At 49.2% G+C, this 18,001-nt stretch overlaps 1 protein-coding gene across 2 annotated transcripts in view; it reads right to left on the bottom strand.

The window, feature by feature from the left end:
- RALY (RALY heterogeneous nuclear ribonucleoprotein) overlaps window positions 1-18,001 on the bottom strand; it is a 146,890-nt gene that overhangs the window by 16,087 nt on the left and 112,802 nt on the right. For both annotated transcript variants that reach the window (XM_069807556.1, XM_069807566.1), the window contains one exon: window positions 4,557-4,821. In XM_069807556.1, the coding sequence (XP_069663657.1) occupies window positions 4,557-4,812 (256 nt within the window). In that variant the 5' untranslated portion in view covers window positions 4,813-4,821. The remainder of the gene's footprint in view (window positions 1-4,556; window positions 4,822-18,001) is intronic.

Genomic DNA, 18,001 nt, shown 5'->3' with positions numbered 1-18,001 from the left:
TCCACTAAGGAAATTTCTCTCCTTGGCCTTGGTGCCAAACATGCTTCTGATGTCAGAATAAAGTGATAGTCAATTTCATGGAGGCTGCCGAGAGCCTGGCAATCCAACGCTGAGTGTGGCCCCAGAACTGCAGAAAGGTGAGCTATTGGGAGCATGAAGCCTCACCTCCTCTTCGTTTCTTGGCCTAGGAGTGAGCAAATTCCTTGCTGGCTTCTCCAAACAGCCCCAAACTTTTTCTATTCTTCAGGTCCTTTCTGTCTAAATAGGTGTCAGACCTCTGGGCGTGCCAGATCTGAGCCAAGCAAGACAGGATTTCCTTACGTAGAACAAAAGCACCATTTGCATGGGGCTGGACAGGGGCTGCCTCACAGCATTGGGACAGGTCCTTGTGCTAAGCTGGTGGCACAAGTTGCAGGCTCTGAGGTGCAGGTGGATTTGAAGATCTCCATCTGGGGCTCAGGGTTCATGGATCTGTGACTGCAAACTGGGATATATAAGTTCTCACCTCTTCAGGATTTCCAGGATATGCCATGAAACTCAGCAGGTGTAAGCTTACTAACTGTTGCTTTTTTCATGCTGCATGAAGGGACTTTATGGATCATTTTGCAAGCTCTTTATTTTGACGGTGAGCAGACCAGCTTGTCCACATTTCTCCAAAGTGAACAGTCTGCTGACTTAATTATTAACCAAGAAAATCATCTTCAGGAGCACAAGAAAGCTGCAGCACTGCTGAAACAACCTGAGCAGGAGTACAGGCTGCACATGTGGGACACACCTCCAAAGGAGCACGGACATGCTCCCACTGCCCAAATGTCTTGCTGTGGAATTCCTTGGACTGCCTTTTAGGGTCTAGCAAGAGACATCATTCCTACTGAAGCTGGAGCTTAGCCTATTTATAAGCTTGCATAACAAGTATGGTATCAGGGTATTGCTTGGCCATTACATTGAATGTTCCTCTGGAGGCATATTCAGATCAGAGCGTGTTTTCTTTGCTGCCTTTCACCCTCCATCCTCCCATACTCAACTGCTAAGGGGAATGCAGAAGAGCGCTGAGCCTGAATGCTAGCAAGGACGCACATGGCCACAGGACAGATCCATGGACAACTGCTGCCAGTGTGAACTTTATGCATGTGGTTGCCTTTCTGAGTCTGTTGAGCAACGCAATGCTTCTAGCAATGCTGTTTGCTGTAAAGGAGGAGAGGAATAAATTCTTCCTTGGTGCATCCCCAAGCACATCCGTGCTCAGCTCCAGTTCCCTTGTGAACCCTTTTTGCTGTCAGGGTGCATCTTGCCAGCTGCCAGTCACTTTTCTTGCAAAACAGAGAGCTAATGACAGCACCATGCTGATTAATACCCTTCAAGGGAGATGCAATGAAAGCCCAATGGTGGATAATGACAACAATTAGCTCAATTTGCTGGTATGTGCTGCTAGAAATAGCACTGCAGAGCCTTCCATCGGTGCATGCAGAGAGACCATGAGATTTATACTTTCAGCCTATAGTGGTGATGGACAATGACCCTCAGGATTCCCTTGATAGTGAACAAGGAGAGACAAGTGCTCAGCATGCACCTCAGCCTGGGCAGACTTTGCATCTCATTCCCATTCTGGCTCCCTCCTCTGCATCACTGAATCTATCTACCCACCCCAAGGCAGTATCTATTCCTCCTGCTCATATCCAGGCACCTTTGCCCACACTAAATGGGGAGGCTGTGCTTTGTCTAGCCTACATGGTAGGATCAGGTTATAGTGTGGATCCAGCTTCCAGTGCAGAGCTCCCCCACTGGAATGGTAATTGCCTTCTGCAACGACCAGGGTGTCTGGGAGCCTCTGGAGAAAGCACAGAGGCTGCCAGGACCTGACTGGCAGAGCAGTCCATCTCCTAGCACAGGATGGGCTATAGCTGTCATTTCAAACACCTCTGTTTTGTGATGCATTCAGTATCTTGCTGATCAATTAAAAAGCAAGTTTGGTTGTTTGCATAGCTGACGACAAAGGAAGAAGAAAAAAGAAAAAATGGAAGACATGCTATTAGACCACTTAGCTTGAGAGCTGACCTTAGCTAGAAGATGTGAGCTAGAAAGATGCTTGCTTTGCTCATTCATTCTGGTATGTGCTGGAAAATGTCACCTGCAAAGCATCACTGGCACTTGGGAGCAGATGGAGGGCTGAACCCTCCTGCCACCACCAGCGCATGTAACTGTCCCAGGGCAGCGCAGCCAGCTGTGCTCCTGGAGGGGACAAGTACCACTGAGAGCTGGAGTTGTTCACTTAAGGGTTTCTGCAAGGATCAGCTTTTCCATGACACGGAAGAGCCTTGACGGATGCTGGGGGAGATATGAGATCCTTAAACCACATGCCCACTCAGATGAGAGGCAGGCACAGCACTCATGTCACATGCAAAACTACGATGCTTTCCCATTTCTTAAATGATGGTGCAAATTCTCTTTCCCAGCTGAACAGCTGAGGCAGGAAAGGCAGTTTCACTCAAACTGTGCCATGCAGGGCTGCTACAACTGAGTCATTACAGCGAATGCTTGCCATGCAGGAGTGGCTCTGGATTCGGACAGGGATGCAGTCCTGCTGAATGATTACCTGCTGGCACTGGGGACAGGCTGCCTTGCACTGGGACAACAAACTGCTGTCCCTGAGCAGGCTGGGGGTACTTTGCCCCTACACTGGGCACTGTCTTGAGGCATGCTGCCCCACTGTGCTCCCCATAAGCTCCTGCCACACCAAACACAGCCATTTGCCTGGCAGTTGTGGTTTGCAGCTCTTCCGCAGGATCGTGTGGCTGCACCCTGCTGAAGTTACCAGCTGGAGCTGCCAGGGCAGAAAGCAACCTACCTTCCTGCTGCCCACCTGAGGAGGGAGCTTCTGTCATCACCTCGAAGGACCCCCCAAAACCCTGCCCATGAACAGAAGCAGGGACCGTCTCTTCAGCAATGTGCCTGCCATTTCCCCTGCTGGACCCATCCTGTCCTTCCTCTCCACATTCCTATGTGACCATCACCTCCTCTTTTTTAGGGGGAGGACTTTCTACCTTGTTTTGTGCAAAGACATTTTCTAACCACATTGTTCAGCTCTTCTTCTCTGCTGGATTCTCCTGAAAGGGGAGTATCCCTGTGTTTATACTGGTTCATGAACAGCAAAAAGAAAGCCTGCTGAGCTCTTCTACGCTAAGACTGGCCTATGAAAGGAAGGCAGATGAAAGGGAGCTGAATTTGCACCTCCTCCAGTGCATGTAAAGGACTTACAGCTATAATACAATCCTTTTGTCTTGTTGGCATGCCAGACCTCTGGGACCAGCACAGAGAGGACAGTAATAAGTTCCTATCATGGTAAACCTTTCATCTCTCCAGCTAAGTGGGCAAGTGTTGCCTGTCTCTTAGCTGCGTCTCCTGTATCTGTCTGGTGCATTGCAATGAGCTCCTTTGCTCCCCAAGGCCCTCTATGTCATATCTACAGACTCTGCATGTGTGTGCAATGCCTGGGCTGGAAGTGTCCCTGGCACACTGTGCTTTGCCTCAGTCTGCAGCTCCGCTCTCTGGACCGCAAGAGAAAAGAAGTTTCTCATATTTGAATAAACCATGGCTGGAAACAGCACACTGTCTTAAAGATCAGATCTAGCATGCAACTTTTTATTTCAGACTGCTGTGCCAGAAACAGGGTGGGAATGGGCTGCAAATTGCTCTCCTGCATGCTCAATGACCACTGTCTGCAGCAGGCTTGGAAGTAACAATTTTTCATTAAAAATACTGTCTCCAGTTCCAATTCTCAACTTAGAGCTGGTGACAAGAGCTTCTCAGCATGTGACACTTCAGAGCAATCTGCAAAATAAGGATGCAGCTGGGAGCAGCTGGGGTGGTTTTGTTTGTTATTTCTTACCACACAGCAGTGCAGATGAGAGCCTTCCCTGTGTCTATGGGGGAAGTTATCTCATTTAACATCAGCTGGCTAAGGTTAGTCTGAGCTAGTCTGAGTTAGACTATCACCTCTCTTGACAGGCAAAGGATAAGGCCTGGTCCAGAAAGGGAACCAGGCAATGTCTTTTCCCATCCTTGTTTTTCCGCACCAGATCAAGGACAAAGACAAGCGATGATTCAGAACTGTGTTTTAGATTCTGCAATCACAGCTTCTAACATGATTTTTTTAGGCCACAATGTCACAGCCCTGAAGGTACCGATACACCTAAATGGCCATGACCAGCCTCACTTCTGACCCCTACCCACACGGGACCTGGCAGCCTTCAGCCCCTGTGTTGTAGCAGCGCTGGTCTCCAGCTCTGTCACAGTCATGCCTGTGTCTGGCCATGGACCCTGCTGATCCTGTCCCATTGGCTGACTTCCCAGCCTGGCCCCAGACCTGCCTTGTCACTATGGACCTGCTCGGTCATCACTGGGTTGTGTCTCACCTGCTCACCATCGTTGGACCTGATCCTGATCTGCAGATCAATGTCCCAGTTTGACCTTGGACTGGCCATCCCTTGACCAGCCCCTATGGAGCAAGCAACCTGTGTTTTACCTGGACACCCAGAATGGCTGAAGAAACTACTTACCCAGTGTCTGGCCAGCAAGCACACGCCCGTTCTCACCCAGGACAGCAGCACGCGCGTGCCTCTCGTTGGAGTACTGTACGAAGGCATAGCCCTTGTGAACGGAGCAGCCCACCACTCGGCCGTACTTGGAGAAAATGGTCTCCACATCTGACTTCTTGACCACGGCTGTGTTGAGATTGCCAATGAAGACTCTGGAGTTGATGGACTTGGGGTCATTCTTGTTCGTGATGTTGCTTGTCTGCACCTTCAATGACATCTTGAACACCTGAATGAACAAATGGGGGGTCAGGAAGGTGTGCAAGGGAATTGCCAGAGTCTTACAAAAAGGGGTGCAGGATAAAAATCTCCCAGCAAGCCTGGAGCGAGGGAACCAGCTCCTCAACTTCAACTAGTCAGGGCTGGGGGGATCCCATCTCCGGAGAGCCCCCGTGTGTTGGGGAGGCAACTGTCACAGCCAGCGCAAAACTCTTGCTGGAAACCTATTTATCAGGCTGACACTCTGGGTGTAAGCTGGTTGCTTTTAGAGGACAAACCAAGATTTAAATAAATTTTACATCCAAGTAGAAGCTTTAATGCTATTATAAAAACCCCTTTTACTTCTCTGTACTTAATTACAATTCAAAGGACTGCTCTTTTTAAAGCAGTTTGCATTCAGCACCTTTGTTCATGCCCACCTTTCTGGGCTTTCCCCTGCTGAGCACCTCCCAGCACAAGCCACCTCTCACTACACACAGGGACAGCCTTGTCCCTGCGGGTCCACACCTGCAGCTGGAAGAGGGCTTGAGTTTTCTGGATGCAAATGAAGAGATTTAAGTGGTGAAGCAGCCCATGTGCTCCTATTTGATATCTGCACTCTGCTGCCTGCCTGCGCATTTTACATGCTGGGCTTTGAGCTGAATTTTGTGCAAACACGAGGTGTCACTGTTAGCTTGGAAATCACTAAGCCCTCAGACAGATCAGCTGGAAGCCACTCCAACCTGCTTCCCACAGCTGCAAGGCATGATCCTCCCAGGTTTCTTGCCTGGAGTATTTCACGGGCAGCCCCTGAGAACAGGCTTTGCCTCTGAGGACTAAGAGGACCAAGGGACAGGGATTGAAATTGTGTGAAATCAAAGCTGGTCTGGCTGCCTATCAGGCTGCCTGCTCACATTTCTGCAGCAAAAACTCCAGCTGTCCAAAGACATCAGTTTGATTTTCATCTTCCAGAAACAGAGGGGATGCATTGGGATTGCTATTATGTACTGAATACATAGTGTGTGGTTTTTCACCTGGGAAAAGTCAGCTCAGAGCTATGGAAGGTATTTTATGATGCATGTCGAGGCACTGCTCTTTCCCAGCCACTTCCAGCAGCACCCACAGATACTCCCAGCACCTGGAGCAATGCCACCAGGGTGTCCACAACTCCAGGTGGTCACTGAGCCTGGCACAGGGGACGCACTGCTACCACAAGGCCATCGTGTCCCCTCCCTGGTAGACCCCAGCGTCTGCCCTGGCACCAGGCAAGCTAAAGCACTGCCTGGCTTTGGGGTTTTGGCTCTCCGGGCTCAAAGCCTGTTTGCCTGAGCAGCTTGGTCCAAGGTGGGAACAGCAGCAGCTGCCTAACTGCATGGGTGCAGCTCCTGTGGACCTGGTCATTCTGCTTCCCCAAGTCCTGGCAGGCTCTGCTTGCCCACAGCCCAGCTTGCCTGAGACACTGACACCAGCAGCATGTGATGCTCTGGCTTTGCCGAGCCCTGAAACACACAGTTAAGTCTTCCCTACACTCCTCACTAGGCAGGCAGAGCCTCGGAAGAAGGCATAACATTTTCTGGCATGCTTTTTGGTTGCACCCAAGACTTTAAAAAAATTCAAGTCCTCCTTCTTCCCTGTCTTCTCCTGCACAGCACTTCACCACAGGGCATGAAATCTCTGGTTGCTTCTATCTCCTCTTAAACCTGTTAGGGGGGATAACTTCACTATATCTATCTCACCCCTTTGCCAGGTGAGCCCCATTTTGGCTCCGTGTGTGACGATGTCCTTCTGAGCTACCAGACCCTTGGCATACCCAGCGGGGGCTGCTCCTGCCCATAGTCCCATTTTGCCTAAGGGTACTTCTACCCCTACAGACAAACATCAATGCATTAGGGCTCGCTGCCACTGGCTCTGTACCTCCAGGATGTGAAACTTCAGTCCAGCATGGAGGTAAAGAGGCAACAGAGGAGACTCACCCAGCCCCACACACAGATGGTGCTTGCAGCCTGGCCCCGGGGAGACATGGAGTGTTTTAACACCGATTGCAATCAATGAGCTCTGAACAGACAAGCTGTGATTTGCAGACCTTTGCCTTTTTAATTCTGAGAGCACAAAGGACTGGACACTCAATTCCTTTCATCATTTAAAGCCAGACCATACAGAGCATTGGAGATACCTGGCAAGGCTGATCCTCTACGCGGAGCAGGGGGAGGATGCGATGGCACAATAAATCTCATCCGGCTCTAACCCCTGTGACTCTATTAACCTACCACTGAGGCTGGAAATTATCTCCCTGCTAAATCCAATCAAAAAAAAGTTAGACTTTGTCTGTCTGGCTCATTATGTTTTCCCTTTCACCCTTACAGATTAAAAGAGCCAGAGACTTTTGTTTTATTACTTTGTCGTGGTTTAACCCCAGCCAGCAACTAAGCACCACGCAGCCGCCCCCCCCCCCCCCCCGCCAGTGGGATGGGGGAGAAAATCGGGAAAAGAAGTAAAACTTGTGGGTTGAGATAAGAACAGTTTAATAGAACAGAAAAGAAGAAACTAATAATGATAATGATAACACTAATAAAATGACAACAGTAGTAATAAAAGGATTGGAATGTACAAATGATGTGCAGTGCAATTGCTCAACACCCACCGACTACCGACACCCAGCTAGTCCCCAGAGTGGCGAACCCCCTGCTCCCACTCCCCCAGTTCCTATACTAGATGTGACATCACATGGTATGGAATACCCCGTTGGCCACTTTGGGTCAGCCGCCCTGGCTGTGTCCTGTGCCAACTTCTTGTGCCCCTCCAGCTTTCTTGCTGGCTGGGCATGAAAAGCTGAAAAATCTTTGACTTTAGTCTAAACACTACTTAGCAACAACTGAAAACATCAGTGTTATCAACATTCTTCGCATTCTGAACTCAAAATATAGCACTGTACCAGCTACTAGGAAGACAGTTAACTCTATCCCAGCTGAAACCAGGACATACTTGAAAAACAATTCCTGGCAGACACAGTGTTCCTAAAAACACTGGAAAAAATAACCTAAGGACAGGACTTTTAAAGGCATCTAAGTGAATTAAATTCTCACATCTTTGGCAAGTGGTGCCCAACCTCTTCAGGTTGCTCCAAGTTCCAACCTATATAATAACAGTTGTTTAATGCTATCTATTTTAACATATTTTTGCAGTGCAGTCTGGAAAAGGTTCACAAAGGAAACTGTCCCCATTCCTGGTGCAGAGGTGGAGAAACAGAGGAAGAGCCAAGGCTGTTTTCAGCTGTTTGGTCACTTCGGGTACCCAGCTTGAGCCTCAAGGACTCGTTTTGCAGAAATCCTGAATATCTGCACAAAGCCCGGCTGGAGGCTGCTCCAGGATGGCCAGTCCCCAGGGAATCTCCATCCTAAACCTGCAGGGACTGGCTGAGGCTCTGCGGGACCTTCAGAAAGCCTGCACACGTGTAGGGTATCTGTAGCCAGGTAGCCCTGGATGGTCTTGCTACCCAAGGACACGTCTGACCTGTTGTGAACCCATGGCTCTGCCTGTCCTGGGGTTTCAGCGATGTTGCAGGACAGTGACTTCAACATGTGGCATTACACTTGGTGACTTCTGGAATTTCCAGTTCCTGATGCCCATATTTTTTGTTTCAGAGCAAATCTGTCCTGGCACCTCTTTCACCCACACTAGGCCATGTCACATGGACATCTTTCACCCCACTTAGCTCCTTCCCCCTCTAGATGATGCACTCCCACTTTTCCATCCTTGCTTACCTGTCAGAGTTTATGCAAGTCTCCAACCCATTTTGCTACCTACCCATGGCCCTCCTTTCCTCCATCCCCAGTCCCTGGAGCAACTCCTCTTTCAACTGGCCTCTGGGCAGGGTACGAGACCTTATCACTGCCCTTGGAACCCCACCATCCAGCTTGCACTGCTCTGGGAGGCCACCCATCCAGACTGCTGTGTCCCAGCTTGGATGCCAGGATACCGCAGGAGACCATGTCAAAAGCCTTCCTGAAGTTAAGGCAGGCATTACCCATGTCACATCCTCGGCCACACACTTTGCCACCGAAAATGAGGAGGTTGCTCAAATTTGGCCATATCATTTCCAGGTCTGGCCCAGTCACAGGCAGGCATGAGGAATGCTCTCTTCCTCAAAATAAAATATAGCACTCAAATAAAATACACCCCTGTCTGTTTTCACACCCCATCGCTGAAGAGTTTTACTGCTGCTACCCCCCCAGGCCCACCTTAAGGAAATCCCAGGCTGCTGTTTGCCCAAATCCTTCCGAAACACTAAGCAGCCCAGAAGTGTGTTATTTACAATAGTCTGAATCTCTGACCAGCTGTTGCAGTTGCAAACACCAATTACATCAGGGCACTGAGCTCCTTAAGCCTGTGTAGGAGGGATGTGGGTTAAGCTGCCTCTGTGCATGGGAACAGAAAAGGCTGGCTGGTGAATCTGGGTAGGATGGGGATGTGTAGGGGCATAAAACATGCATTTTGCCCCAAATCTAGTGGGCTGCCCCCTCTCAGTGTGAGCAACATGAGTCAGCTCTGCTGCTGTCAATGGATCCTCCACTCTGTGGGTTTGCTTTAAAAATTAAAGAGCTGGATGAAGTTGAGGCATTTCTCAGGTGTGCACTAAGGCAGCAGATGGACTTTCACTTGGAGAAGGACATCTCCTAAAGCATCTCCCAAGGTATGACCTTGGCTGTCAGGGAGGTGGGGGCGTGAAGGGGAACCTGTGTGTCTCCCAGGTCCCTGCTCCCCGGTCCCCACTTCACACCCTCCTTGTCTGGCTCCTGTGACCTTCCCCCACACTTCCTGCAGTTGGACCAGCATGTGCTTGTCCCCTGCACTGTCTCCTCTTCTCTCCTCTCCTCCCCACCTGGGATGGTGGGTCCCCCCAGTCCAATAAAGCCTGTGGCTGTAGAAGCTGGAGATGGGAGAAGTTGCTTTCACCACCCATTGTGGGGACTGGTGATGGAGTAGGGAGCTCAGCGCCCACCTCCCTCAGTAGAGCCTTTCCCTTGGCTCCCTGGTGGAAGCTCCAGTGGCTTTGGGGCCATCTCAGGACACTGCAGGTCTGCAGAGGAGACATGCCTGTGGCTGACGAGTGATGGGAAGGGGCCACCAGATGGCAAAATCAAGGTCAGGCAAGGTGATGGCCACACTGCTGGGAAAGTCTTGGGAGGAAGCCAACAAGGACCTGACGTCTCTGCAGATGGGATGCTCTCCCAGTGCCATCTGCCCACTGACTGCTGTTCCTGCCCAGGCAGGGAGCATCGTCCAAGGCTGGGGAGCTGGGACTCTGGCCTTCTAGCGCAGCATTGCTCTGAGATTTTGGACACCATCAGTGGTGTCCTCCATTTAGCAAGTGGCCTGCATGGCTCTCATTTTGCACCTTATAAAACACTCAGCGCTGCATGTTCAAAAACCCTGTGCAAAGTGCTCTTCTGCTGCCCCATGCAAGCCTGGCATCCCCTGCAAGAAACAGCCTCCTTTGCCTTCTCTGTCCCATTCATTTAGGGTTTCTTCTTACACACAATATTCATTTCACATCAGTTATTGGCCCCCTTACTGTAACAACCGGAAAAGGAATTTTTAGTCATTGCATATCAGTATTTCATATTCCACCTAAATGCATTCCAGCAGAGCACTTTGCACTGTGCCCAGATTAAATCCAGCACACCAATCAGCCATGCTGGATTAGTGTCCCTTCCATGTGAAAGAACACAGCTTGCCAGTACAGTGCTATGAAGTTCAGTGTCTTTTCAAGCCACCATCCCTTGATACACCACGTAAAAACCAGTGGGCATGAGTCAGACCAGAGTAGCTTGGTGATATGTCTGATTAAAAAAATATACACAGCTGAGACACATGTTACTGGTTATAGATTAATATTCTAATAACTATCGCTATCGCATTTTCACAGTGATTATTTTACCTTTCATTCCCCAACCCACAACTGCAACATGATAGGCTTGAGTTGGAAGAGAGAACAAGACAAAATGCAACTAGTAATAATTCTTGGACATAGATAAATGAATGTGTAAAGGGACCCTTCATCTGTAGGGCAGATGAGAACTCCAAGGACAGACTAGTATGATTATCCCTGTTTTCTGCAAGGGAAACTGAGGGCCAGACAGGAGAGGTCTGGGGTGGAGAGGTGTGTGCCACCGGCCTCACCAAAGCTTTCAGAAACAGCATAACCACACTTCCCACTCCCAAACACCCCCAAATGCATAAGGAGACTTATGGAGACTTAAGGATAAGATTGTCAGGATTTCCTTCCTTCCTTCCTTCCTTCTTTCCTTCCTTCCATCCCTCTTCCCTCCTGTGTGTCCCATCTCCCTCTGCACGGGGAGCGATGCTGCAAGCTCTGCAGGGGACAGCAATCGAGCCACACCACAGTGACCCCAGAAACACATCCACCTGCACCTAGGCTGCGCCACCCCAGGGCTCTCCAGCCATCCTTTCCACTATCATCCCTGCAACCTGACCCTACCAGAGATCCCAGGACTGCAGGTCTCCATGGATTTACCGACCTGCTATGCATGGCACAAGCAAACCTGTTTGCCACCGCCAGGCTGAGAAGAAAACACAACATGGGATTAACAGCTTTGTACCCCAAAGAGTCAAGAATCCCCTGTGTCATTTCTTAGAGGTGGTGAAGACCACTCTGAGGTCCCACGAAGCTCCCATGCTCGAGGAGAGGCTGTGCCTGCCTGCACATGCCCCTGGTCCAGATGCTGCAGCGCTTGGAGGTGCATGGATGCCCAACAACAAAGTCCTCTCCCCGCTAGCGCTTCCCCTCTCTTCCTTGGACAGCACGGCTGGAAACAATGTCACGGTCCCTGCTGCTGCTAATGTTCAGGAATCCCTTAAAAATATTGATATTCAATCCGGTTAACAGCCCAAGGCCAGAGCTGGTTTACTTGATAAGCTATTTTTCCTCCCTGCTTTAAGTGCCTTGCTTCATAGATTAGCTGTTTAATTGAGAGCCAGGTGTCTGAAAACCCCAGGGGCCTCAGTCTTAGTGACAAACTGTCAAAGAAGAAGAAGGCAAAGAAAAACCACCGAGCCCCACGACTCTCTCTTGCAGAAAGCTCTCTTTATTTCAGTGTGACGACGACACGCAGCCAGGCTGTTGTTCTCCTCTTATCACACTTACTTACAAAAGGGGAGATGTGGTTTTTCATCCTGTCCCCGTCTCTGTCCAGTAACAAGTTTTCCCAACTTGGTGGCTTTCCACTGGGAGCCAGATGACAAATGAATATGTCCTGCAGGGACCTCTGGCATGGGGTGAAAGGCCAAATCCGCTCCCTGCCAGGTTTGGGGAAAATTTGGCATTTGGGGTGCTGAAAAAGGCACCAGCAAACCTTGCCAGCACAAGTGATGGATATTATAGCCCATGGCGCACTCGCTGTGCTGGACGCCAGGGCTAGTGCACCCCTGCTCACACACTGGAGGAAGCCTGGGCAACACAGCTTAGTTCAGGACTTCTTTAACCATCTTGTATCCTCTTGAATAGGACAAAACCCAATTCTGCACCACCTCGCTGCTTTTTGGAGGTTGCCTCCCCCCCCCGCTTTCATCCCAAACCTTTAACGTCTGTACATCTTCCTTGCCGCTTTCTTGCAAGTGGCAAGAAAGATGATTTTTAAGGTGGAACAGGGCAGTTAACATGCCCTAGCACAAACAAATTGGAATGGCTGTCACACGACAAGCATCTCACTTCAGGCAGCAATCAACCCAGATGTTTGGCTCTGAGGGATTTCTGACTAAAACTGTCCTTCTTTTAGCCAAAAAAAGCAGTTTTAAAAAGAAACACGACCAGCTACAAGACAGAGGGACTCCACTGATTGCAATGCCACAGCACCATCAATAGCACAGAAATGCACATCCATTTAAAAGCAAAGTCCCTACTACCCCTGGTGCCAATCATTCCTCCCCTGAGAGCTGCGAGTAATTTGCTAGTGAGTCCCCAAACACCAGAGCCAAGCTCTGAAGCATTAGTTTAATAACCAACACAAACCCTACAATCTTTTTAATAACTTCTGAGTCCCCAACAAGTCCTGCACAGAAACCCAGAGGGGCTCAGCCCTCCTCCTGGAGTGCAGAAAGACCCTGTTCACTGTTGTGTGGTTCAATAAATAGAATAAACTGGAAGGAAACCAGTCTTTGGGTTTTCTGGGGAAAACAGCTTCAATTCTCCCAAACGTGATTGTTAAGGGACCAGAATGTTATTAAAAATAGGGGATAGACAAAGATGTCACAATTATTAGACTAGTTTTGCAGGACCAGGGCTGTCTTTTGGGGAAATCTCCTCTATGCTGAGTGAGCTGGGATGGCCAGAAAGCTGGAGATCAGCTCAACAGGAGCCTCACTTGTTGTGAAGCTGTGGGTTCCCTTTGCAAATCTTTTTCCCCCCATAAAGTGCAACTGAGCACAGCCTAGTAAGGGAGGATGCTTGTGCTGCAGACAGAGCGGGTCCTTGGGTCTCTCAAGTGTTATTTTGGGCTGTCCCATGTCCTATCAGACAAGAGGCTCCTTGTACAAGGTATGTGAATTTTTCCAAACACTTCCCAGGGCTCCACCTTGCAGACAAGTAAGCCCAGGCCTGTCCAGGCTCAGGCTTCATTGGTGGCAGTCACTGACCTGGCTCCCGGTCACCACAGAGGTGCCCATCTCTCATGCACCCCAGTGCCAAGCCCCCGCCTGGGACTCCCTGCTGCCACCCACCCCATCGGCTCTCCATACTCAGGCCACTCCACCAGAGTTGTGTGGTCAGTGCAGAGATGGAGAAGGCACCGACGTTGCCTTGCAGCCCACTGTGCATCCCCACAGCCCCCCAGACATTTTTGCTGGGGGGACTGCTTTCTGCCTGAGGACACTGTTTCCTCCTCCTGAGCATGCAGGCTCTGTGGGCTTAGGCAGCGAGCACAGTTTCAGCCCAGTTTCCATCCTGCACATCATATTTTCCTTGGTAGAACGAAATCGTGTTAATAACTGACAAGCAGGGAGACAATGCTGCTGTAACAGCTCTGGATGGGGACTGCTCATAATGACACGCGCAGCGATGCATCTGCACCACCCTGGGTCGTGGGTGAGCACCCAGCAATTACTGCCTTTGCAAGCACACTGGAAACTCCTGGGGAGCTTGGGGTCACAGCCGTATTTATAACCTGACCTCGTTGCCTGCTCTCCACCAAGCACTCAGGTCTCAATTTATGGGGTGGGTGAAGGGGGTAGCTGCTGCCCACCCCTGGTCTCCTTCACCCCTGTTTAAATGGAGACTGCAACCATCCTTGGACTGTACAGAGGAAAAAGCAAAGCTACTGAGCAGGAGTGAGAGAAAACATCAGCCAAGTCTGGTTCATTAAAACACGTTTGCTGCAGGATGTAAGCAAATAATCCAGACTGACACCATTAGCTTGTGGCAGATGCCAAGTTCTGCATTTTGCAGGGCTCTAGCAGGAGGGGCTGACTCTGTCCCCTTGATCTATCTTACTTTATGCCACATCTGACGCACTGTGAATTTTTACATCGGCGCATCCTCTCCCAGAGCTGCTCCAGGCTCAGCGTAGCTGCAGCACATTGTCACCACTACACATTGGTTTATGTCATGCATTGCTGAAGCACCAGGACCTGCAAGCATGGGAATGCTGGTGCCTCTGTGTTGGACAGTGGGGTGCGAGGCAGAACTAGTTTCCTTAACCTCTCTGTTTTTGAGTGATATCTCCACCAATTTGGAATTCACTCCTGTTTGATGCAGGGTGCTGCTGCCCAGACCAGTGGATGTTGAGTGCGCAGCAGCCTGAACAGAATTAGCACCCTCATAATCTTCCTTCAACTCTCTGTCTTGCTATGCAAATAGTCTCCTTTTTAAATTTTTAATTAAAACAACAAGTCATTTTGAACTGGAGAAATCCTGCCAATCCTTTGAAAACCTGGCTCTGATCTAAATTCCAGTGCAACTGGTAAGTCCTTCATAAAGGAGCAATAAATAATCAATAGCTGTTTTAATAAGTATTTAATCAGTTGTTAAAGGTACAATGGTTACAAAGTCTATCAGCTCAGCATATAGTTTATAGCTGTGGCTCGTAACCATCTGTCCTACGTATTATTCACGCCTATAGAAAGCTTAAAAATCTATTCATTAGAGCCTTAAATCCTTCCTAGTAAGTATGATAAAGGGATGACCTACAGCTGGAAACTCTGCGATCCATCCAAGCAGCATCTGCAGCAGCACTGCTCCTCACCCTGCCCATCTCCACAAATTTGGGGCTCACTCCAAGCACCGCACAGCTCATTGCACACATGCGTGCAGTCATGCTGGACCTAACAGGGCTCCCTGTGGGGCAGGACATGGGTCCCATGAAGCAGATACCAGAGGTATGTACATATACATGCTCCTCACCACGGGGTCACAATGCTCTGACTTTACACCAAAGATGCTATACTACACCGGCTACAGAGGCACTGTTTTCTCCCATCTGCTTGATAAAGCCAAAGGCTCTCCTTGGGCCAAGATGGACAAAAGCTGTCCCACCAGCAGTGCAATGTGACAACAAGGAGCATCCAAAGTGCCCCTTACCCTCAGTCCTGCCCTTCGGTTCAGAGCTGGATTCGTTTAAAAACAAGGGTGTCTGTCATATACTGATCAGGATTTTCAGGCAGGTATCAACCTTGGTGGGTTAAATTTGGGTTTCCACTCCCATGCTAACAACATTGCATTTAAAACATGACAGTTCTGACAGCACACGAGGCCAAAAAAGAAATCCCACCATAAGTACTGTGCTAGAAGCAAGAATTAGGACATCTTCTGAAGCTTACATGGGTCAACTCCCTGGGTTTCACCCTATGAGAAGGAGCTCCTCAGCTGTTACTTGATTGTCTACTTGAACATGGACACCCCATTGAACTTTTCTGGACTCTGCTTTTCCATGAAAATATTTTTTAAATTAAGGCATTGTTCTCCTAAAAAAAACCACCCTAGGATCATCTTTTGATTGCAGAATATGCAACAAGTAGACTTTTCAGGAATCTCTGCCTCTAATAGTCTTGGAAATCTCTCGTGAACAGACTAACATTCTTTTTGACAGCAGCAAAATAATTTTAAAGGTCAATTGAATCAGATAAGCCCAGTCTGGCAGCACTTTTAGATGCAGAATTCCATGGATAACATTTAGGTTATGTTTGAGAACAGAAACAGAATTCTTTGGAGGAAAGAATCTTTAAAAGAAAAAAAAAAGGAAAGAAAATGAAAAGGAAACAGCAATTAAATAGAATGTCATCTGTAATCCCACTGGTGCAAAACCTGATGATTACCTACTGGGCTATGGACAATGCTACATGTATTAATCTAATTAAGGTCCTTTTTTACAGGCATCTGAAGCCAGCTCATTAGTGTGTTACCGAGATGCTCATTAATGGCTGGCCATGACTAATTTCTTGAGAATTTTTCTTTAATTCTTTATCATTCACAGCCTAATAGGAAAATACCATGTTTCCATCCCCCACTATCCCACTCGTACGCAGTGGGGACAGGTTCTCATCAGCCGCCTATTGACTTGATGTTCCTTAATGAACAATCCCCCCCACCAACCCAAATGTTGTTTTAACAGCAAATGATTTATTTATGAGGAAAAGCAAGTTAACTTTCTGGGAACTTTCTTAGTTGTTAATTAGCTGGCATCTTTGCTGCTGCTTCTTGCACCTCCTGCATGCGGCAGAGAGGAAATGGAGTGGTGGAAGAGTGGGGCTCCCAGACTGGCTGCTGAAAAGCCTCCTGCCTTGGTCCATCAGCCCAGTGCTCACCTCCTCACACACAACCCCTCTGCCCATGTCTCATGGGTGGCCCCAGCAGCATTCCCAAGCTCCAAGGCTGAGCCATGTCCCACCCTATACAGGGCACAATGCAGGTTCCTGTGAGAAGGACATGTGCACCTCTTACCATAGGGCAACACTGAAGTAGGGAGAAAATCTGGCCTCCAGGAGGGAGCTCATTTCATGCTGCCAACCCACCACTAGATAATTAATCACCTGCCAGGGCCACCCAGCTCCCAAAGAGGAGCTGCTGTAGATGGAGCTTCACTGATACAATTCTTGTTATTTAGCTCCACTGCTGTCCTCTAAGCAGAAGTCCTGTATCTTGATGCCACAGCTTCTTTAACAGGCAAATGTTGCTCTGCTCCCAGCCACACTGGTCCTGCTCATCCCCCATGTTGTGCTGTGTTCCTGGGGCCATCCCTGTCTCTTCCAAGCCATGAGGGCTATGGCTGGTTTTTCTGAATGAGCGAGCAGAAGTCAGGGTTTTCCACATCACCATGTGCTTCCTGCCGCTGGGGATTTTAGCAAAGCCCCAAATGCTAGGAGACCTGGTGTCGTGGTTTCAGCCCAGCTGGTAACAAAGGACCACGCGGCCGCTCGCTCACTCCTCCCGCCCCCCTCCGGTGGGATGGGGGGAAGACGGAGGAGAGGAAAAAAAACCAAACCTGGAACCTCGAGGGTTGAGATAAAGGCAGTTTACTGGAACAACACAAAGAAATTGCAACAACAACAACGGTACTAATGAAAAAGTATACAAAAAGAGTGATGCACAGTGCAACTGCTCACCACCCGGGACCCGACGCTCTGCCACTTCCCCCACCGAAAAGAAGAGCCCACCCCCCGCCCCGCTCCCCCTTTATATACTGAGCATGATGTCACATGGTATGGAATAGCTCCTTGGCCAGTTCAGGTCAGCTGCCCCGGCTATGCCCCCCACCTCCCAGGTTCCTGTAAAAATTAACTCTATCCCAGCTGAACCCAGGACATTATCCACCCCTTATTCTATACCATCTACATCATGCCCAGATCTTACATTTTCCAATCGACCACTACCACTTCCTTGTCTTATATATATAAGTATATGGACTTGCGTCCGTCCCCGTCGTCCCCCCGCACACACACACACACGCAAATGGTATTCCTTTAGCGTATGGGCTATTCCTCTAATGTGTCCATTGATTTTATTTAGTCCATGACTTTGGGGCTCCATCTGCTGTAACAGTTCTTCAGGATAAGAGAGATGGTGTGAGATGGTGGGTTGTTGTATGCTGCCTCTGGAACTTGTGGCTAGTACATTTGGTGCAACTCACGCCCTTGGTCTGCAGGTCGAGGATGTTGATCTTGAGGAAATTGCTGGGTGTCAGTTCAAGTTCTGTCGCTGTTGT

Source organism: Haliaeetus albicilla, chromosome 2, assembly GCF_947461875.1.
Source record: "Haliaeetus albicilla chromosome 2, bHalAlb1.1, whole genome shotgun sequence".
Classification (NCBI taxonomy): Eukaryota; Metazoa; Chordata; class Aves; order Accipitriformes; family Accipitridae; genus Haliaeetus; species Haliaeetus albicilla.
This window is presented reverse-complemented; position numbering and strand designations above follow the sequence as displayed.